General features: G+C 37.8%; 3 protein-coding genes across 4 annotated transcripts in view; all 3 read right to left on the bottom strand.

Moving 5' to 3' along the window:
- abcc1 (ATP-binding cassette, sub-family C (CFTR/MRP), member 1) overlaps positions 1–1702 on the bottom strand; it is a 38327-nt gene extending 36625 nt beyond the window's left edge. Inside the window, exon 1 of the mRNA XM_053337758.1 lies at positions 1588–1702. Coding sequence (XP_053193733.1) covers positions 1588–1635 — 48 coding nt within the window. The 5' untranslated portion in view covers positions 1636–1702. The remainder of the gene's footprint in view (positions 1–1587) is intronic.
- Positions 1703–6239: 4537 nt separating this feature from the next.
- Positions 6240–22186, bottom strand: part of LOC128378254 (protein PFC0760c) — a 98070-nt gene continuing 82123 nt past the window's right edge. The window contains exons 2-7 of one of the 2 annotated variants that reach the window (XM_053337709.1): positions 14932–15426; positions 9845–10092; positions 9442–9510; positions 6982–7033; positions 6617–6653; positions 6240–6533 (exon numbers count right to left, since the gene is read on the bottom strand). In XM_053337709.1, coding sequence (XP_053193684.1) covers positions 6494–6533; positions 6617–6653; positions 6982–7033; positions 9442–9510; positions 9845–10092; positions 14932–15355 — 870 coding nt within the window. In that variant the 5' untranslated portion in view covers positions 15356–15426 and the 3' untranslated portion in view covers positions 6240–6493. Of the gene's footprint in view, positions 6534–6616; positions 6654–6981; positions 7034–9441; positions 9511–9844; positions 10093–14931; positions 15736–22186 lie in introns of those variants that run through there. The other variant, XM_053337708.1, reaches the window with a different exon arrangement.
- The window catches only part of trpm4a (transient receptor potential cation channel, subfamily M, member 4a), a 44604-nt gene continuing 43285 nt past the window's right edge, over positions 20868–22186 (bottom strand). Inside the window, exons 27-28 of the mRNA XM_053338085.1 lie at positions 21936–22029; positions 20868–21779 (exon numbers count right to left, since the gene is read on the bottom strand). Of these exons, the coding sequence (XP_053194060.1) occupies positions 21754–21779; positions 21936–22029 (120 nt within the window). The 3' untranslated portion in view covers positions 20868–21753. The remainder of the gene's footprint in view (positions 21780–21935; positions 22030–22186) is intronic.

Here is a 22186-nt window from a genome sequence, read left to right as displayed (position 1 = left end):
AAGACAGCTCAACAATATTTCACAACTAGAACACATGAACTATGTAAGACTGTTGTGTGTTATTAGCTTGAGCACAATGATATTCTCTTCCTATAACTCAGTTATTTATTTCTCATGTTTGCTCGTACCAGTATTCCTAGTCTGATTCAACAAACTCTCTTAACCCTCACATACTGTTTATATTCTCTCCCATCACAGTATTTCCTCACATAATTCGTCTCTCTACCAAACTTATGAACCACATATCATTCATAAAGACCTCAACAGTCATAAATAAACATGATTTATCCTTTCAAAAAGCACAGAGAGTTTAATCTAAACACTATATTATCGTCCAATTTCAATAAATTATATCAAATGTGAAGAATGGCACCATTTTGAATGATGATGTCTGAATATTTTTGATAAATATGAGTCAAACATGCTACAAAAATGATTCAAAAAAGTTGAAATATATATATATATATATATATATATATATATATATATATATATATATATATGAAAAATGGGGAAAGTCATCAAATTTCAGGCTAAAAGAAACATTTAAAACAGTATTTTTACAGCTCTCATATGTAAAACAGTATGTAAGGGTTAACTGCCTGAACTTATCATAAATGTCTCATTTCAGCCTGATGAATGTCAACTGTTCATGAGGAGGTGCACCTGACTAAAATCTGCAACACCCATAAAATTTAAATAAACTCAATTAGACTCAATGTTCAGCCCAGTCTGTGAGACAGTTTGATTCCCAAAAATGTCACCAAAGAATAAAAATGAAGAGCTTCACACAGCGGATCTTCAAATACTGCTGTCAGCAGGTAAAAAACATGATCAATAAGTCAGCTGGGGATCTGAAACAATTCTAAAATATGAATATGAAATATGAATATTTGTCATCAATTCAGCTGCTAAAAACATTTTACTAAAGCAAAGGGCTCATTAGGGAAAGAGGTCATGTGACAGCCAGATATTTACAAATGTACACACACGCGCGCTCCAATAACAATCATAATACTAAAAAGAAAAAAGAAAAAAACTGAGAGGAAATTGTCAGCCATGCTGGTGATAACACAGTCAACAGAATGTTCATATTGTATTTACTGTTTTTATATTACTTTATTGATTTCGGTTTAATATTAAACTCCAAACTGATTAAGATGAAGAGTGTTTTCTTCATTGACAGTGTGCTATGACTGGTTATGTGACAGAAAACTGATGAATGCCATAAACCACATTAAATGCCTCATAAAATCAAACCTATAAGTAAGAGACATTATTGAATGAGGCCCAATGTGTTTGTGTAGAAGTTACTTAAGAGTTGTATAAAAGGTGAAGATGATATTTAATGAGCAGTTAATCAGAATAGCGGGAAATCCCACTGTGTTCATTAACTTCTTATTGAGACTCTTTGAGAAGCTCTCACACCGGCCGCTTATTCAGGCTAGTGTTACTGTTTGGCTTCAGCAGTCAATGTTATGTACCGGTGCTAATGCCGCTCTACTAGCATATACCGGATAGCTCATAACAACTGGACACACTTGGAAGATAACGGAAAAGACATGACGGCTATAAAAATAAACTCACCCAAAATGGGTCGGAACTGTCCACACTGCAGAACTTATCAAAACCCATTCGCCGCCTCACAGTAAAAGAAAAAAAGCTTGCTGTTAGAAGTAGTTTTAGTGCTCAGGTTTGGTTTTGTAACCTGACTGCAGGCGGAAGGTTGGTTCTACTTCTTCTTCTCTGGTGGTTTACATATGAATGTATCAGGTGCATACTGCCACCTGTTGTATCGGAGGGTCACTGTGGCTTCATATTCCTGTCCATCTGGATAATGGGACAATGTTATAACGATTATAATCATTTTGGATGGCCAAATCCACCTTAAAAGGTAAATATGTATGTATGTATGTATGTATGTATGTATGTATGTATGTATGGAAACTTTATTGATCCCCTAGGGGGGAATTCAGGTAGATATATAGGTGGGTAGGTAGTAAGATAGGTAGGTAGGTAGATAGGTAGGTACTGTAGGTAGGTAGGAAGATAGATAGGTAGGTAGGAAGGTGGGTCGGTAGGAAGGTGGGTCGGTAGGTAGGTAGGTAGGAAGGTAGGTAGGTAGGAAGGTGGGTAGGTAGGTAGGAAGATAGGTAGGTAGGAAGGTGGGTAGGTAGGTAGGTAGGAAGGTGGGTAGGTAGGTAGGTAGGTAGGTAGGAAGATGGGTAGGAAGGTAGGTAGGTAGGTAGGTAGGAAGATAGGTGGGTAGGTAGGTAGGTAGGAAGATAGGTAGGTAGGTAGGTAGGAAGGTAGGTAGGTAGGTAGATAGATAGGTAGGTAGGTAGGTAGGCAGGTAGGTAGGTAGGTAGGTACTGTAGGTAGGTAGGAAGATAGGTAGGTAGGTAGGATGGTGGGTAGGTAGGTAGGTAGGTAGGTAGGTAGGTAGGTAGGTAGGAAGGTGGGTAGGAAGGTAGGAAGGTAGGTAGGTAGGTACTGTAGGTAGGTAGGAAGATAGGTAGGTAGGAAGGTGGGTAGGTAGGTAGGTAGGTAGGTAGGTAGGTAGGTAGGTAGGAAGGTGGGTAGGTAGGTAGGTAGGAAGGTGGGTAGGTAGGTAGGTAGGTGGGTAGGTAGGTAGGTAGGAAGGAGGGTAGGTAGGTAGGAAGGTGGGAAGGTAGGTAGGTAGGTAGGTAGGAAGGTAGGTAGGTAGGTACTGTAGGTAGGTAGGAAGATAGGTAGGTAGGAAGGTAGGAAGGTGGGTAGGTAGGTAGGAAGGTGGGTAGGTAGGTAGGTAGGAAGGGTATTTATTTTATTTATTTGTTTATTTACTTGCTTATTTATCTATTTATTTGAACTTATTTTATTAACTGACTGGCTTGCATACTCACTGAATCTTCTGTCAATTGTTTTCCTTCTTTGTTTTGGTTTTACCAAAGGGGGCATGTACAACTTTTTCCAACCTATGATGTGGATGTTTGAATAATGTTTATTTAATGGACAGGAACAATACAATAATGTGTGTTATTGGTTAAAATAGATTATGTTTGTTCATGATTATAACTTCAATTCATTGTATGTCAAATTATTTATTAAATATTTTATTAAATGTGTATTATTTATAAATGCAGGTAATTCACTTTGTGGAGCGCCCTGGGTGGTCGAGTAGTACATGCTACATCATTTCAGCGTCCCTGGTTCGAATCCGGCCAGAGACCTATGCTGCATGTCATTCCCCTCTCTCTCTCTCTCTGTTTCCTGTTGGCCTCTCTATCAGTTACCATCTAAATAAAGATGAAAAAAAGCCCCAAAATAAAATCAAATAAATGCAGGTAATTCCAAAGGCTTCTTTTTCTTGCCACTGTGGTTTCAAACATGGAAAAAGTAAAAACTGTTGCATGACACAACAGACACAACCTTTGCATTTGTATTTTGCTTCTTTCAGTTTGTCGTCAATTTTGTGTACAGGGACTTACAGGGCATTAACAAACATCACTAAGAGCCTGCATAAGAAACTTGCCTACTACAACATTAAACTAGAATGAGATGCAAAGAGGAAGTAGAGGGACAATAAAAGGCAAATTTTGCCTAGAAATCATCTGCTTCAGTTATTTTGTTGCCTTCTCAAACTCTGGTTTTACAGATCATGAATGTGATCAGCAATGAAATGTCAAGTGTTTAGACATAATGCAACATTACCAGACTCAATCGTTTTAAATCAGACTGTTGGAAGGCTCGTTGTATAGGGAACAACACTGTATTATTAGACTTTTAACTTCTACCCCAGTATTTATGCTACACATGATATCCACAGTGTTTCACTGTTAATGTGACTAATATTCTCTCATAAACATGAATTAACATTGAATGTGTTGGCTCTGTGTAATATGAGTTTGGCTAATAGTCATTTCTTTGAATAACATTGTGATGATTTTCTTTCTTGACTGACCAGGACTGGAACCGTACATGGTACACTTCTAACCCAGACCTCACCCAGTGCTTCCAGAACACTGTGCTGGTATGGCTGCCATGCCTCTACCTCTGGCTGTGTGCCCCCATCTACCTCATCTACCTCCGCAGCCATAACCATGGCTACATATGTATGAGTCACCTCAACAAAGCCAAAACTGTGAGTGATGTGACTCTTGTTAAAAATGTAACCTGTCATACTAGAAGTACTAGAATACAGGAGACATGTGAATAAACCTGTGTGGACCTGTTCTTATGAGACAGTTCAGCATTATTACATATTACCTGAAATATCCAGTTATTACAAAAACCTAATAATCTATTAAATATTCATTTAAAAAACAACTATTCAATTCTGGGATACACACAAATATGGACCTGCTTCTATGGGTTCATCACTTGGATGAGCTGTGAAACTAGTTTAACAAGTAATATACTGTAAATGTTCATGTACTCCTGTATTAAATGACCAGTGTACCAATTTATTTTTGTTGTTTCACCCAGTCTTAACTGGGATTTGGCTCCAGAGCTCTTGGACAGAGTAGGTTTAAATAATGGATGAGTTCTCCATCTATATAACCCTTTAAACCATTAACTTTATAAATATTTGAACCCTCACCCTGTCCCCTACTTTCTTAGTAGTCATTTGCATATAGCATATGATTTTGTTCATGACACTTTTAAACCTCAAGTCTGTAAAAGTGAATTAATCATTCATATATTTTGGGTTTATCAGGTGTAGTATTTGGGTTTGTATTTTCTTGTTTTTGTTTTGCTGTGTTCTGAACATATCTTGCTGTGTCATGCTGTGAAAGAGGCCTCAGTCAGAAGGAGTAAACAGGACAGTGGATTCAGATCTGAGATAAGCTACATGGAAGCAAAGGGCTGACCTGTGGGTGTGTGTCTGACAATGGCTGTTACTCTTTCAATATTTCTAAATATTTCTAAATACATGTAAAGCATTTTCCCACCAGAATGTGCTGATGTCTGCATACATACATTTCACAAAGGTTATTTATCATTGTACCAAATGATAATAGTTCTATAGGTAACACACTATACCCTGTTCCTCATGTACTAACCAATGTGTGAGTAACAAATTATAACAAACTGATAATTGATGAATGACTAACAACTCTGGCTGTATGTGTGTATGATAGATAATGATGAGTTAGAGATCAGACTGGGAGATATTACATATCAGTTCATGATTAGATGACAGTCAGATATCATGATGACCACTTTCAGCACAAAACTAGTAACTACTCATTCATTACTGGTTACTTTAACAGTAGTAATGCATCATGCTATGTAGTTACTGTTTCATCCTACTGTTACATACCTTTTTGTGTTCCCTTGAGTACAATGATGTCATTCTTCATGAAGACCCTATTTTAACATTTTGATTTATTCACTGAGAATCCAGCTCTATTTGTAGTAACCTCCTGACCACACTTCACATCAGATCACATCAGATCACACCAGATCACATCCGATCACATCAGTTCACATCAGATCACATCACATCAGATCACACCAGATCACATCCGATCACATCAGTTCACATCAGATCACATCACATCAGATCACATCAGTTCACACCAGATCACATCAGATCAGATCAGAGTTGAGTTCACACATTCACACTGCTGCTCAGCACTAGCCTACTTTTTCACTTTCCTCAGCCAGATTGACCCTGCTGGTGCAGCTACCAAACAGGACTATCAACAGTGAATAATAGTGAGGTCATCATGAAGTAATGTAACAAACAGGGAACTTTTTACTAGAGAGACTGTAACTTTTTGTTTTAACATTGTTCAAAACTAAGCTTCAGAATGCATTTTTCTCACAGAACAGGGTCTCTAGAGCTATTTCTCCTTCAGTCACACCAGAATCACATCAGGAAAGCAGGGATCTCTTCATGGCCAGTATGGACAGGAGGAACAAATGCGTAGACTGACAACTCTTTCAGTGTTATAGATGGATGTGTCAGTGTGGTTCTCATGCAGACTTTAAAGGAATTGAACCTAAGTCAAGTTGCAAATCTTTTTGATTTTGTCTTGTCCAGTCTAAAGTTATCAGATCCATGACTTGAGTCCACACCTCTGACTATTTCTATACTGCTCATGCTGGCCTGTTCTCAGCATGTTGGTGAAAAGAAGAATCCATTGTGCAGAAAATATGTATTTCATGTGCAGTGTATTGTGTCTCATGCTTAGCTTTGACTCTGAAAAGAGAACCTTGTATTTTTAGTGTAGCGAGCATAAATCAATCAGTGAAAATGTCCCTTCTTTTTATTTAACATCCCTTTGTGTTTGAATAGCACAAATATGATTTCAAATCTATCATTTTCCTTAAAGTACGACTTAGATTTGTTGTTTAACAACAGTACACAAATATATGAAGTTATTCTGTTAACAATTTCTATTCAGTCATCATGTTCTCAAGGAAAAAGACAAAAATAACAATGAAAATCAGAGGTTAAGATGAAACATGAGATTGGCCACATGGTGGCAACATTTGGTTGTGTTCAGTTGTCATCTTCATCTTCAAATATATCAGCTACAGTCCTGCAGATGGACAGACAAACACAGGTTACACACTGTGCTTCATAAACTTGAACAGGTTACAGTTCAGTGGAAATATGACTTACTTGTAGATTGATCCAGTCACTTCATCAAGAAAACCTCCTGAATAAAAGACACAGTAGAGTTCATGTTAACAAACAGTGTTGCCTTATAGTTTTGTCATATAACACTCCACTGTAGAAATATATACATAATTACATCAGTGAAAGGATCAAGTATTACTTCCATCTAGGAGTGAAAATGTTGGCATGCCATTAGTTTGTTATTCATTTATACATAGCAAGATTTGTCCACTCTGCTGCTCCAGTCAGGACTCACAGGTTGAAAGCTTCTCTATGTATAACAGGAGTGACCAGTTCAAATGAACAGAGAGAAAAGAAAATACTGTGAGGTTTGTTTTTCTCACTGTAGCAGCTCTGCATTTACTCACCAGGCTTGCAAAGGGTGTGGCAAGCAGGACACACATGGCAGAAATTGCACATCTGTAAAGAAGACAGAAGCCAGACCAGTAATGAATACAGAGGTGAAGAGTCAGAGTCATTCATGTAAAAAGTTTCATTGTAGCACAAGGAGCCACATCCTGTTTACTGCACACTGTGAAACTACACTGCCATATACTTAGGATATATATAGGCCATATAGGTTACATGTGTTTATGCTCATACTGTATGTTAGATGTATTGAAGTCCATTCATATCAGTGTGATGATGTCAGCTTTACTAAGTCTAAATTAAGCCAAATGATTAACCTAACTATGACTTAAGATCAATTTCCCCTCAGTATCTTAACCCTCCCTTTGTCTTATTATTATTATTATTATCTCTAACTTTTTTTTTTTGGTAACAGTCATGGCTACATATGACTATGTAAAAATGAATGATTAAGAAAGGATGATGTGCACCATAGGCAGACAAAATGGTCTTGAAAGAGAACAGTTTGAATATTTAGGTCATCTGTATCTAAATGTTAGCACATGTTGGGAGGCCAGGCTGCTTTTTGTATAACTTTGGTTGAACATAAATGGCACTGTGTCTGAACAGAGTGCTGCTTACTGCTGTTTAGTCATTCGGGGAAATATTTCTTCCTTGCCATGTGCTGATTAAAACTAGTCAGCTGGCTTAGATTTTACATTGTAAGACTTTCATATGTGACATCAAACCGAATGACTCACAGGACTGAAAACCTTGCGACTGCTTAGACACCACAGAAAACAGGCTGTTTTCATGGCTCTTGCAACATCCACCTCTTATGTTCTGGACTATTCACAGCAGATGTCAAGTCAAACAGACATTAGATTTGGAGATAGCTTATCATGGCACTGGAGCTGGTGAATCTGACAGAGCGACTAAAGGAAAAGTCAGGGGTCATTAAAGTCATTATGCCTCGTCCACTGAGACTATAAATATCTAAGCAGCACATTACATGGTCATTAGTGGTCAAAATATCTTGCTGTGAACCAGTGTTGGGCAGACTGACTGATGGACAAAATATATATAATATCCATCACCATACTGAGGCATGACAGAGTTTCACTTAAGTTTTAGGTCTTTATATTAATCAGATGAAAAGTGAAAGTTAGCTTTTTGTCATTTTGAACCTTCTTTTTGTGTTATCAGTTTATTCTGTGATATAAGATGTATTTGTATGGGTTTTTTTTAGTTCCCTGGGTTTCCCCCAAACTGGTTTCCAGCTAGTCTGCAGCCATACTCATAGTTCTGGGAGTTTGTACTACTGTTAACATACTGATGTGTAGCAGCAAATGTTTACCATGTTCACCATCTTAGCCTGTTAGCCTGAAAACATTTACTAATTAACACAACACACAATTTTCACAAAGTTTCACAAAGTCCGATAAGTTCAGCAGGTATTCATCTCAATCATATCTATTATTTTATACATTTTGACCTGAGATGGTGCTAGGTGAAATCAGGATCATTTGATTATTTGAATCAAAAATGTCAAGCTGCAGGTGGTGTGATAGGAAAGGTCTTATTAAGGTCGTATTACACAAGTCACTGATCAAAGAGAGAGAATGACACACTGATTGTGATGCTACAGACAAATGTAAATGTGTCATAAAGAATCATCCTCTGGAGACTATGAACACAATGCTCATATGAAAGATATTGTGAAAAGTGCATTGTGGTTCTGATATCCTGCCACACAGGTGACACCAAACTTAAATAATAATAATAATAGTTATTTACATCTATAGTTTAATTTAGCAGTCATTTTGACCTGATTATGGTTTATTCCTACCATAGGAGCACTTCATTAGAAACATGTGCAACAAAATATTAAACTAGCTGTATTCATATATTTATTATACTGATTAATTGTAAAACAGCAATCATCAAATTAGCCTCATATTTAGAATCACACATTTGTGATGTATATTGAGTGTGACACACATCACTTTAACCCTCACAAACTGTTCATATTCTCACCCATAAGCACATATCATTCATAAAGACCTAATCAGTCAAAAATAAACATGGTTTATCCTTAATGAAGCTTCCAGAGAGCATTTTTTTAGTTTTAATGATTTAAGAAAAATTATATAAAAATATTATAATGGTCCAATGTGACATAAAGCAGGAGAACTAAACTATTTCATATTATATTAGATGTGAAGAATGAACAACATGCTACAAAAATTATTTTAAAAAGTTGAAATATTTCTATCTTTGTATATTCTGGGTCACATTAGGGGAAGTATTTATAACTCTCAGATGTAAAAATGGGTCATATTTAACCCTGAACAGTATGTAAGGGTTAATATGTACATGTATCAAAAAACCTAGTTGATTAAGATTGTTTTTTTACTTTGGAGCTAGATGAGAGAATGTGCTGACCAATGTTAATGTGATATAATTGTGTATTTTCTCACCTTGCACTCATCACAGTGTTCAGACTTGTCTCCTTCTTCACAAGGACATTTATCACAGCTGTCACAATGCTGAAAGGAGAGGACAGAGTCAGAAAGAGTTATATATAACAGAACCTACAGAGCCTTACATAGGGCATGCAGCAGGATTGTGTGGATGTGATTGTGTATGTGTACTAGTTCAGTACTTAGAAATCCCATCTCTTTAACTCATTATTACAAATGTTACAGTTTGTGTTAGATTGTATTTTGTGAATGTCTCTGGTTTCCTGACTGCAGCCTTTTGAGCTGTGATGACTACATTTAGTTTCTTTAATTGAGAAACATTATTGAGAGGATTTATATGATTTATGTCTCTAACACTGGTAATATGAACATTTATGCATTATTGAAAAATCAGATATACCTCACAGAATTCACAATATGAGCACAGAGAGCCCTTGTGATAATCGTCATGATCGTCATGGTGATGGCCATGGTGGTGGCCATGGTGGTGGTCATCATCATCATCATCATCATCATCATCATCATCGTCGTCGTCATCATCATCATCGTCATCGTCGTCGTCATCGTCGTCATGATGATGATGATGATGGTGATCGTCATCGTCATTGTCGTCATCATCGTCGTCATCATCATCATCATCATCATCATCTGCAGATAATATAGATCATAACTATAACTTTTAAAATAAAGTACTTCAACAGACATTCAATACTGATACATCTAAATACATGCATACCATCATTTATAATGTAAACATAAATTGGTTAGAGGTCAAAATCATTTTACAGTAACTTAAATTTGAGACTATACTTATGAAAGATAAATGAAGTCTATACAGTATGAAGCCAGAGTATAATAAATGTAGACTGTTTATTTGGGCTCCACAGGACTGTGATTTCTGAGACAGGAAATGTGGAGGATTACATATTTCTGCAACCTGTTTGTGATTTAGTATATTTACTGCAAATTGCATGTTCACCTACAACACTACAGAGAAATGCACTTTAAATAATAATAATCTTTGCAATAGGATAATGATGAAATACCTACAATTAAGTGTATATTTAAAAGAAGAGTTCTTCTCAAATGAAAAAAATATTATTAAAGAGAAATGCTGAATGATAAAATAAAGTCAGAAATCTGAAAAGTCCAAACTCTCAGAATAAAGTCTGCATTCAGAGATTAAACTCAAAATCATAATTAATTTCTGACAATAACTTTATATCTTGACTACACTGGAAATGTATGGTAATGTATATCGAGTAACCAAAAATTGTAATACATTGTAATGCAATCAATCTTCTAACAAATGCATTTATGTGACTTTGTTGTTTGACACAGTCAGAGGTGTTAGCATCACAGACACTGTGCAGTGTGCTCTGGATGCAGAGACATGACTCCACCACAGTGTACAACCTGAGAAGAGCCATCAAACAGAGGTGGGCCAACACACAAACGACCAGTCGCTGAGTTTGGCTTGAGGAGGTCATTTGGAATACATTTTCAGTTCAAAGTTCATATTTAAAGACTGTGTAAAGTGAATTCAGACATTTTCTTCTAAACACATTAAATAGGTCATAAATATATTTCTAAAAAAGGTGTAAAAAGCATTTCAACCATTTAGATTTGAATTGTGGAGCTAGGCTTCACAAACTGTGTTTCAACATTTCTGTGTTCAGGATTTAGTGTGGGGGGGGGGGGTCTGATTAGCATAAACCCGCCCCTGCTGCTGTAGAGGTATAAATACATTCAGCACACACTACTACTACTACAGTCTAAAGTTAGCCAGTTAGCTGAGTTAGCCGCTGAGCTAGCCGCTGAGTTAGCAGCACAAAGCTCTCAGACGTAGCGTCCATGTTTCTGGTAGAGGTGGTGACTTTGATTGACAGGTGACACTTGGTAGGGGGCGGGGTTTCAGCGAACTCGGTGGTACGCCCACAGCGTTTGGTAGCAGAGAAAGAGGCTGATTTTTACACAACTTTGAAGCCTAATTTCATATATTTGGTGATTTTTTTAATCATTCAAATTTGGCAGGGTGGTTAACAACACACTTTTCTGTGGTATGTCAAACTCAGAACACATATTTATTCTTACTTTACACAGACTTTAAACCAAACACTTGAGACCAGAAGTGGTGACAGATGTATTCAGATAACTTACTTTAGTGAAAGGAGCAATAGCACAATGCAGATATACTTAATTACAAGGAAAAGTCCTGAAAGTAATGAAAGTATTATCAAATCAAAGTAAAGGGACTCATTAAGCAGCACAATGGGGCCTGTGGATGTAATATTATTGTAGTAATTATAATAATTACTACTAATGTGTTAACCTGTAAGCAGCATTTTGATGTTACATGTGGTAAGAACTATTTGATATACTGCTGGGTGGTTAAATATCTTGCTAATTTCTAAATTACTAATTTCAGGCCGATCTCCAAACTGCCTTTTCTTTCAAAAACCCTCGAGAAGATTAATTAATGGCCTTTATGGAAGGGCATAACATTCTTGAGGTTAGGTTAGGTAATCCAGTTTTAAAACCCTGCACAGCACTGAATCAGCTTTTATAAGAGTTTTTAATGATATCTTTTTAGCTACTGACTCTGATGACTGTGTTATTCTTCTGCTTTTAGCTTTAACCATGAAATATTGATCTCTCATTTGGAGCAGTGGGTGGGCATCAGGGGCATAGCACTGGAATGGTTCAGGTCATACTTGGCTGATGGAACTTTCTGTGTCAGCCTTGGTGACTCTGTATCCTCCTCTGCTCCTCTCTCGTGTGGAGTCCCACAGGGTTCAGTTCTTGGCCCTCTTCTCTTCTCTCTCTATTTGCTCCCGCTTGGTTCCATACTTAGGAAGCATGGCATTTCATTCCACTGTTATGCAAATGACAGTCAGATTTATGTGCCTCTTAAAAAGAATGATGCATACTCTATTACTCAAATGTCTTGACGACATAAAAGCCTGGATGACTCTGAACTGTTTTTAATTTTAATGATAAAAAACGAAATCATGGTTTTTGGTGGTACCACTGGGCCCCCCCCTGTAGATCTGGGTTCCTTGGCCAAACCAAGCATCACAAACCTAGCTTAAGCTCAACAGTCAGATCAGGGCTGTTCTTAAATTGAGTTTTTATCAATTGAGGCAACTGGCCAAAATAGAGCCAATTCTTTCAAGACAGTAATCCAACCGAGTGGTGACAAAGGTGAGGATTACTTTCTCAAAGTGCTGCCTTGAAAGAATGCACTGTATGTGGGGGTTAGTGGGTCCTCCATCGCCCGTCTCCAGATGGTACAAAATTCCACTGCACGTCTTTCAACTGGCACGCGTAAACATTTCCCTCATTTTAGCCTCACTCCACTCGTTGCCCATACAATTTAGGATCCATTTTAAAATTATTTTATTTGCTTTTATTTATGATGTCTTTTATTTATTCTTCTGTACAGCACCTCGGTTCACTGTGGTTGTCTTAAAGTGCTTAAAGTGTGTCACTTTTTATAAAAAATGACAATATGATATATCAGATATTAATTTGTAAAGTAAGTGAATACAAAACCACCAATCAGAAGGTTGGTGGTTGGACCCTTGGCTGCTCCAGTCTGTTGAAGTGAAGTGTCGTTTGAAAAGATACTGAAGCCCAAATTTGTGTGTGTGTGTGTGTGTGTGTGTGTGTGTGTGTGTGTGTGTGTGAATGGGTGAGTGAGCATTACTGTGAACAGATACTCACAGGTTTCAAATGTCGGGTCCTCATGCAGGTAATATGACCAAACACATTTAATACAAGTAATTTAATTTAATACATGCGTTCTGTGCATTCTTATAGTTCTATTTCAAAACATCTGTCTTTGGTAATAGATTCTCATTTATGCAGTTTATGATCATTTGATTTATTAAATTAATGAAAGTTGGGTTAAAGACACATGGACAGTGGTGATTGTCAAATTTTCTCATGTTCACAGTCAACACAAAAATCACAATTCTGTCAAACAAGAAGAAAAAAAAAGACAACCATTTCATCAATTGACAATTTCATATTTGACAGAACTCTAACTCATATACTTCCTCTATATAAAGAGATGTTTCTCTCTTTTCCCAAACACTCTCTCCCTGAAGGTTTGAAAAAATGCATAGCAAATCCACATTTCATAATAAATGAGTAATACATCAGTTCAGCTTAGTTTCAAAAAACACTCAAATATTGTTTTTTAATTATCAAAGTGCCAAATGAGCATCAAAAAGTACAAGTAAAATTGCATAAAACTCTTAACAAATGTTCATCATTAAAGTAAACTACTGAAATGTGCATCAAACGTTATAAATGGTTTGGATGGTTTAGAACATCAGCATGAAAAGAAGTGTGATCATTACACTGTTCAGATTATTATTATTATTACACTGTACATTGAAAGTTATTATATTATCTTATTTGTGTTCTGCAATTGTACAGGTGCAGACATCATGACATGCTTCTATAATAGACAGTGGCATAAATGCTCCACAGAGAAAGAAAGAGATTGAGAGATATGGAGAAAGAGAGAAACTTTACCTCTGTTGGTACTCTAAGCTTTTAAATGAATTCATTTAGGTAGTGGCCCTCCTGCACCTCCACTCGCGCTTTAGTCTCCCCTTCTGTCTGTTTATCTAGCACCCTGATCTCCTACCATACCCCAATATCACTGTCTCTCTTTCTTTCTCTGTAGGTTCACATAAAGACACAAATGCAGGTCAGTCTGATTCAAAACAAAATGAGAAAGGAAGATCCTAATAGAGGAACAATTCTTTCAAAAGAAACACAAATCAAAAGATCTCAGACTAGTGACCCCAATGACTGACTTCCAAGTCAGGCTTGGTTTGTGTGAAACTGTTTTTTTGTTCTTTCTCTCTCTCTCTCAAATCAATGCTTCTGCAGTCCTCAAGTTCATATTTAGTGTACTGTACGAAGGACTTCGGACAGTTGGACTTCAGATGCGCCAGTTCAATTTCCCCAGAGTGCTCATAACTCTAGTTAAGCAGGGAAAAGAACACAGTGTCAGAGACAGCAAGGGAAATGAACAGCTGGAAAGGGGGTGGAGGAGGGACTTTGATTACCTATGAGGTTGTGGGACATTAAAGTAAGAACTGACAAAGAGATGATAAGGTTGTAAGGATGTCAATGAGTAGGGACTAGCTAATGTTTGGCTTAGCTCATCCCCTTTCATACACTGTCCTGTAATGTTTATATCTAATATGTTTCCTGTTTTGGTGCTTAAAACAACCAATCACAGGACAATCTGGAACAAAAGGCATACTGTCCCTCAAATTCAAAAGTGAGTGACTGCTGATGCTCAGACAGTACACCGTCTGTAGTGTGTCTGCATACATGCTGACACAGGGAGACACAAATTGAACATATACACCTAAGAACATACAGAAACAACATACAATAAACAATTAACACTAAAAACTAGTAGTAATAAACAAAAACTACTGCACATTTAGAGTGACTGACCTTCGTGATCATCATCATCGTCATCGTCATCGTCATCATCGTCGTCGTCATCATCGTCGTCGTCATCGTCGTCGTCATCATCGTCGTCGTCATCATCGTCGTCGTCATCATCGTCGTCGTCATCATCATCGTCATCATCGTCGTCATCATCGTCGTCATCATCGTCGTCATCATCGTCGTCATCATCGTCGTCATCATCGTCGTCGTCATCGTCATCATCATCGTCATCGTCATCATCATCGTCGTCATCGTCATCGTCATCGTCATCGTCATCGTCATCATCATCATCATCATGATCAGCCATCAGGCCTTGCTCATAGCGGGAAGGTAGATCCTGTGCCTTGGCACTGGGAGCCAGTGGGGTGTGGAAGGAGCAGAGCAACGCCAGCAGCAGCGCAAGAATAAAACTTCTCAACGATGCCATGTTTACAGCCAAGACTGGGCCAATAAGTGAGGAATTACCCTGGAATCACTGCAGGAGTCCAACACTGCAGCCTATTTGCCCAACACACACACCCTCACAAATTCAAACCCACACACACGTGCCGACACACAGACTACAGTAAGGAATGGACACCAATTATGATGGTATCCAGTAAGCAAAGGTCCAGTGTAAAGTATATATTCCAAGCTGAGATCCAAACACTTGTTCCAAACTCCTGGCAAAAAATGATCCTTGGAAAAGCAGGTGTCCTTTGCTTTGAATCTGGGACCACAACAAGACAGGGTGTCTTTTATGTCCAGCACTTGTGTGACAGGAGAGCAGTCAGTAACTGGTCAACTGAGACACAGAGAGGGCTACTGTGAGAGCGTCAGAAAAAGAGTGAGACCCACCTATGGGGTAAGCCGATAAGAAGTGGGGCAGTCAGATTGACTGACAGGGGCAAATGCTGGTGGGCAGGCCTGCACTATCCATAAGTTAAGTTACTCAGAGAAGAGGGGAGTGATTAGAGGGGGTATAAGGAGAGAGTGGAGCATACTTGCTTTTCCATCATCATCAAATGTTTAAATTTAAATTAGAACAAATGTTTAAGCTTAACTTCGGAGAGGACCAAGGCACAAGTGGGTCCAGTGAATGCTGACCATATATTGGAGATAGAAGAGGGGGATGATTTGTAGGAGGACATTGGGCATGGATTTATTCACAATAAAATTTATTACATCTTCCTTTTTTAGTAGGTGTTTGAACATTTTTGCCCCATTATAGCAGCAGTGCCTCTGGAGGGTGATGTAATCTCAATAAGAACTGGCCAGAGTTCCATGACATTTGGTACACTCTCAGAGGATGCTTATTAATAATTTCAGTGACTCCTAGCTACCTTTCCACTAGACCAATTTCCCTTAGACCAACCCTGCTATCCAGGATGATGTGTCCTAAAATGAATGGTTGAATTTCTCGGTTGTCAGATGATAAATCATAATACTTTTGGTGACCCCCCTGAATTCTAGCACCATTTTGACAAATCCTTTCCACTTCGGAAGCATAGTTCTGCCATCTTCCGGTCAAAATGAAAACTTTACACACAAGATATCCAACTCTTTACTACAGGTAGGATAGGTAGACGATTCTGCATACCCTTGGATTATATTCAATAACAAAGGTTTAAGGTTTTAAATATATATTTTATTTCAAAATGTACATGCACGACAAATACAGTATGATTAAGATTAGGGAAAGATAATGACTATGGTCTGTGATTAAGGTATAATTAAGCCATCTTGCTTTTATTGGTCAGCCAATTCAGGATAGAAACTAAATGCTATGCTATATGCAAACTTTCATTCCTCAATCTTTTTTTGACACCCTACTTGACTAAATAAAATCCATCTTCAAAAATCTAAAAGCTTTTATTACAGGATGGCTAATATTTGTTGTTTTACATTTTGGTCACAACATAACTAAACTGACTGTTCATCAGGGGCAGCGATGGTGCTGAATTCTGTTAAAGACTCCATTTCAGCAATGCTTGGATTCCCATTGAAATTCTATTGATAATCCTGTTATCAGGCACACCATGAGAATATGGACTTAGTTCAGAAAACACATTGGTTTCTATGGTTTCTCATGTCCTATTTTATCAAACCATTTCTTTTCACCTTCTTTATACATTCCAGAATTTCAAGAATGGTGCAGAATGGGCATCAATCACTTTAAAACCCTTTACACCCATCAAACCAAGGTCTGATATCTGTTATCTACAACAAACTGGCTGGTATGAGACGTGCCCCCCTTAACAATGTAAAAAACTGCCTGGGAGCAGGACTTCTGACTGTCAGATGATGACAGAATGAAGTTTTCAAGCTGATTAATTCAACATCCCTCTCTGTTGGTCACTGTCTGATACAATTTTAATACATATATCACAACCTTAAATACCTATATGAAAAGGTACTCCCCACCTTGCTACACAAAGGATAGTCAACTTCCTGCATTGGCATTTTGGTATTGGATATCAATGGTGCCCTGCACAATTGTCCCAGTAATTCCTAGAGAGACTAGCCTGAGGTATCTTATGATCAAATAGGCTGATTGCCATGAAATGTGCTGAGCACACTCAGGGTCCTATGGGGATAAATCCTTGACCCCATGACCATTTGCCTCCCTCAGACAATTTTTGTTCTAATAATAGCTAAATCATGTCTTACATATTGGTGGTGTACTGAAGATTGGTCACTAGCAAGGACTCAGACTATTGGTCATCATATTCATTATTCTGAGCTACCATTTACAAAACATGTTTTTAACAGATTCATCATGCTGATGCAGCTGGAGCATATGCAGTATAGGACAAGGCCAGACACTGATCTCTAGCACATCTACTTGTCTGTCCCTCCCCCTACACGCTGCCCCCCAAAAATAGATCGATTTTCTGCAGGGAGGAGTTGACAACCACTCTATTTAAAACCAAACACCGTCAGAGTCAGTGTAATGTGAGCCTCCCTGGCTCTGTCAATGTAGAACCAGCACAGAATCCAACACCCGCTGTCAATTCTCACCTACACATGCATGAAAGATGAAAGAGGTCAATGACAGGAACCTCTGAAACCCCTCCCAAACCAAACTTCACCAAAGTCAATAAATACATGAACTGTACTTGTTTCTGTACACTGCTGTGATGCCTCCAATAGTGTTCTCACCCAATTTTGTACAAATGCTAAAGAAAACACTGGATGCTACTATCATAATGCAACTTTATTTCTCACTTTAAAAAAAATCAAGTGAGGTAGAATGATAAATGTCTGTATTTGATTTTTTGTCAGTCAGGGTAAGTTTTGGAAATGGTGTTACTGATGTTATTTAAAAAGCAGTTCACATTGAATAATACATTTGTATATATTGCAATGGAAAGAAGCATGTAATAAGTGTAACATTTTCCTGTAGGTCATGTTCAGTCTTAAAAACTCCTCATCCTCTGACAGCAGGTCAGTGTTGAAGTTTAATAACACACATATGACACACTGAATAGCTGAGCTAAGACAACAATGGAGTAATTCAATTTTGAATGAGTAGCTAAATCAAAGTCAAATAAAAACAAAGCACTACATGATTGTTTAACCAACAAATCAGTACATTAAACATTAAGACTTGTATTAATTAATATATATATTTCATTACCCCTTTCAGTCACTCACTTAAAGCATTAATGCATAATCTCCAGTGTGACAGCATATGTTTGAGAAGAAGTTTCTGGTGAGGTTTCTAACAGTGACAGACTAGTGGTAGTGAGAAACAGCTGAGTTGGAAAGAGCAAAGGACAGAATGAGAGGAGATCAGATCGAGATGAAGACTGCAAACTGGCTGAAAGTGGAGATGAGCTTAGACATGCCAAAGACATTTCTTCACTCTTAGTTTGGACCACTGACTCTTGCCTGCATTGACCCACTTGACCCTTTTAGTTAACTATTACCACCATGCAGTTCTTCCTCTGCATACAGATCATACATGTCAATTATCAGCAGTTTGGATTTATAGCTGACATACCATTATTTTCCTGTCAGCTTTAGTTTGGGCAGAAATTGCCATGTGACTTAAGACCCAGGATCTCATTTAGCTCTGACATGTCTGAGTAAAAAGGAAAACCTTAGAGAATAAGTGTCATTTAAGGTGTTGGACGGGGTGTTATGAGGTGAAGAGATGACAGCAAGCATAGGCCCATGCATCAAGCAGATCCAATATTCCCCAGCAGGATTCATTTGCTTCCCTGAATCTGACCCGGCCCAAGCTCTTTCCATGTAAGGACCGTCTAAAGTGGGAAATCACTTTCAAGGATACAGTTACCTCAGGGAACTGGGTTATGTGTGTGTGTCTCTCTCTCTGTGTGTGTGTGTGTGTGTGTGTGTGTGTTGTCGTTACCTCATTGGGACCTTTTCCGGTATAAACACCGACCTCACATTGACCAGCAGCCCTTATGAGGACCAAAGCCTGGTCCTAATGAGGCAAAACATCATTTCTGAGATCCTGTTTAAAAGTTAGGGTTAGGCTTTGGATTAGGTTGTCCACAATGAATAGAAGTCAATGCAATGTTGTTACAAGGATGGGTAAATTTGTGTGTACGTGTGTGTGTGTGTGAATAGACAGAAAACTGAATGTGTTTTTAGAGCATTTATACAGACAGTGACAAGACATTTCATCCATAATATTACATGTCTGGTCTGAAAGTGTATTAAGAAGGTCTGAAATGATTAATGATGTCATTGAAGACACCATAAAAACTGAGATATCTCATTGCAGAAGTTTAAAACAGTATTTGGCATTTAAGTCTGAGCTAATAACTGAAGTCATTGCTGAAATGGGTTATTATGCAGTGGCACTAATGGCAAGATAGTGGCTAATACAAACATAGTGATGTCCTGGCTCCAGACAAAGACCAAAGATTTGCTGCCACCACGGGCCAGAGAAGCAGCAATGTGAGAAGTTAACCACTGGAAGCCAACAAAAACAATGTTTTCAGTTGCTATTAAATTGCTCTTTGAAGATTTCTGTGTCCATAATTAAACATTGTATAAAAGTAGTCTTGCAACAAAATGCAAAGAATCCTAAATTGGGATTGGCTGACTTTCTGCTTTAATTTTGACCCAAATGCTTTGCTTGGGGAAATAAATGTAGATTACAAATAAAATAGTTTCTAGTAGTGACAATATCCCTTCCCTAGGGCTGAGTACTGGTACTTGATACCGTTAAGGTATCGACCAAAATAAATCGATACCAAGTAGTATTGAATTGTCTCCCATCCAAACAATGCCTGCAATCGTTTTTTTTTGCCCCCAGAGCCAGAAAATATGACTACTTTTATAGACTTGCTCACAGCCAAGTGTTCTTCAGTCATTTAGATGTGGAGAAGTGGTGGCATTATATGCAACGTAATGCGTCTATTCACATGATGGGTATAGAATGAAGTACTCAATTGGTATCAATATCACTGTAACGGTACTTCATTGGTACTGGTATCATCATTTTTTAATTGAGACCCGGCTCAACCCTTCCCCCTCTGATGATTTCATTGGGTTTCCAACTCTTAGCTCATTGCTGGGACACATTATTTCCCCAGGCTTGGTATAGCTTGCTTTAGCAGTTGCTATAAGCAGTCTTGTCATGATCATACAGTATGCACTTCCACTGTGCCTTCCCAGCACAGAATGACAGTGATATAAAGCTTAGGAGTTTCCTACCTCATCTATATACCTTCTCCACTGTGTTCGTGGAAAAGCACTGTGTACATGCTATCCATGCTTTATAAACCATAACTGTACAGCTTCATTGTTGTTCTTAGCTGCAGCTAAACTCCAACACTGTGGTTGGTGCTGTGGGCAAATCAACAGCAAGACCACAATATTGACTTTACTACAAGGTTTTTATAAAACTTACAATTCTACAAATTTACATCAGTATTTGGTGTTCAGTCCACAGTAAAGAATATATTTTTATCCTAGAGCCTGGAAGTGTTTCTAAGAAGCAGGCTGCCCACTCCACATTCTCATTGATTATTTATTGATTAATTGAACATGAGATATCAAGAATTATATTGTGCACTAAAGCAGGAGGTTCTGGTCAGGAATGTAATGATAAAATAATTACATTCTTGGTCTCACTGTTGTGGTAGATAAAACACTTCTGTTTATTAAGACTTTATTGCAGTTTGAATAAAACCTGAGGTCACTACAGAGTCTCAATCTTGAAATATATATACAGCACCTGCATAGATTAAGTCATTGTGTAACAAAAACAGAGGTACATATTGGTCGGAAAAACCCAATATGAAAATGTCAGATGACACATCTAAACACAGAGCTGAAACTTCCTTAAGACTTATCAACAATAAAGCTACATTTATTTATTTTTTGGTCACTTGAAGGCAGCACAACAATCTGAAAAACACATCTGATATATTATCACCTTATGACATTGTAATGGTGAAAACAGCTGTCTTTTTGAACTTTGGCATTGATAGTTGTAGAAGTGTCCACCTGATGAGTTTAAGTACAACGATCACACTAGTTTAAACTGTTCAAAGGTCTGAGAAAAATATCTGCTGATAACCCCAGTGCACCCCAACTTCAGACTTTGGCATCTCCTAGTGGTAGAATAAAAAAGGCACTATGTCAGACAAGAATGAATTTCCACAAAACTATTAAAAAAAAAACATTTTACACACAAAATATCATTTTTTCTAATTAAAATATATCTCAAATAACATACTTTCAACTGTAGAACAACAAAGTTAAACAAATGAAATGATTAGTTCAAAGCAAGCTAATCGCTCTTTGACACAAGCCCTGAGTAAACTGTGAGTGTGTGTGTGTGTGATCATGGAGGTCAGGGAGTCATCTTGGAGACAGTGGAGCCAGATCTACAACAAGGAGAAATATATCATTGATTCCTGAACAAAAACAAAATTAATTTATCCATGAACTACTATTGTCATTTATCATCATATATATCATCATATCTAATAACTGGATTAGTTGATTACAAAATGTTCCTTAAGGAGTGAAGGAGACTTTACCTCTGAGGAGTGGAGCGGGACGGCTGGCCTTTATCACATTACTCTGAGACAGAGCATCCGCCATCCAGGAAAGAGTACTGCAGCAGTACTCCAACTGAAAGAAAGAGACATACAGACAGAGATGAATGAATAAAAGCAGCCATCTATCCAGTCACCCATGTACATACAGGAGGTTGGAACCACTGAAACTAACCTTAACCTACCTGTACCTAACCAGGAAAACTTAATTTGTAGAAAAGAAATAATTCTGG

This window comes from Scomber japonicus, chromosome 18 (genome assembly GCF_027409825.1).
Source record: "Scomber japonicus isolate fScoJap1 chromosome 18, fScoJap1.pri, whole genome shotgun sequence".
Lineage (NCBI taxonomy): Eukaryota > Metazoa > Chordata > Actinopteri > Scombriformes > Scombridae > Scomber > Scomber japonicus.
This window is presented reverse-complemented; position numbering and strand designations above follow the sequence as displayed.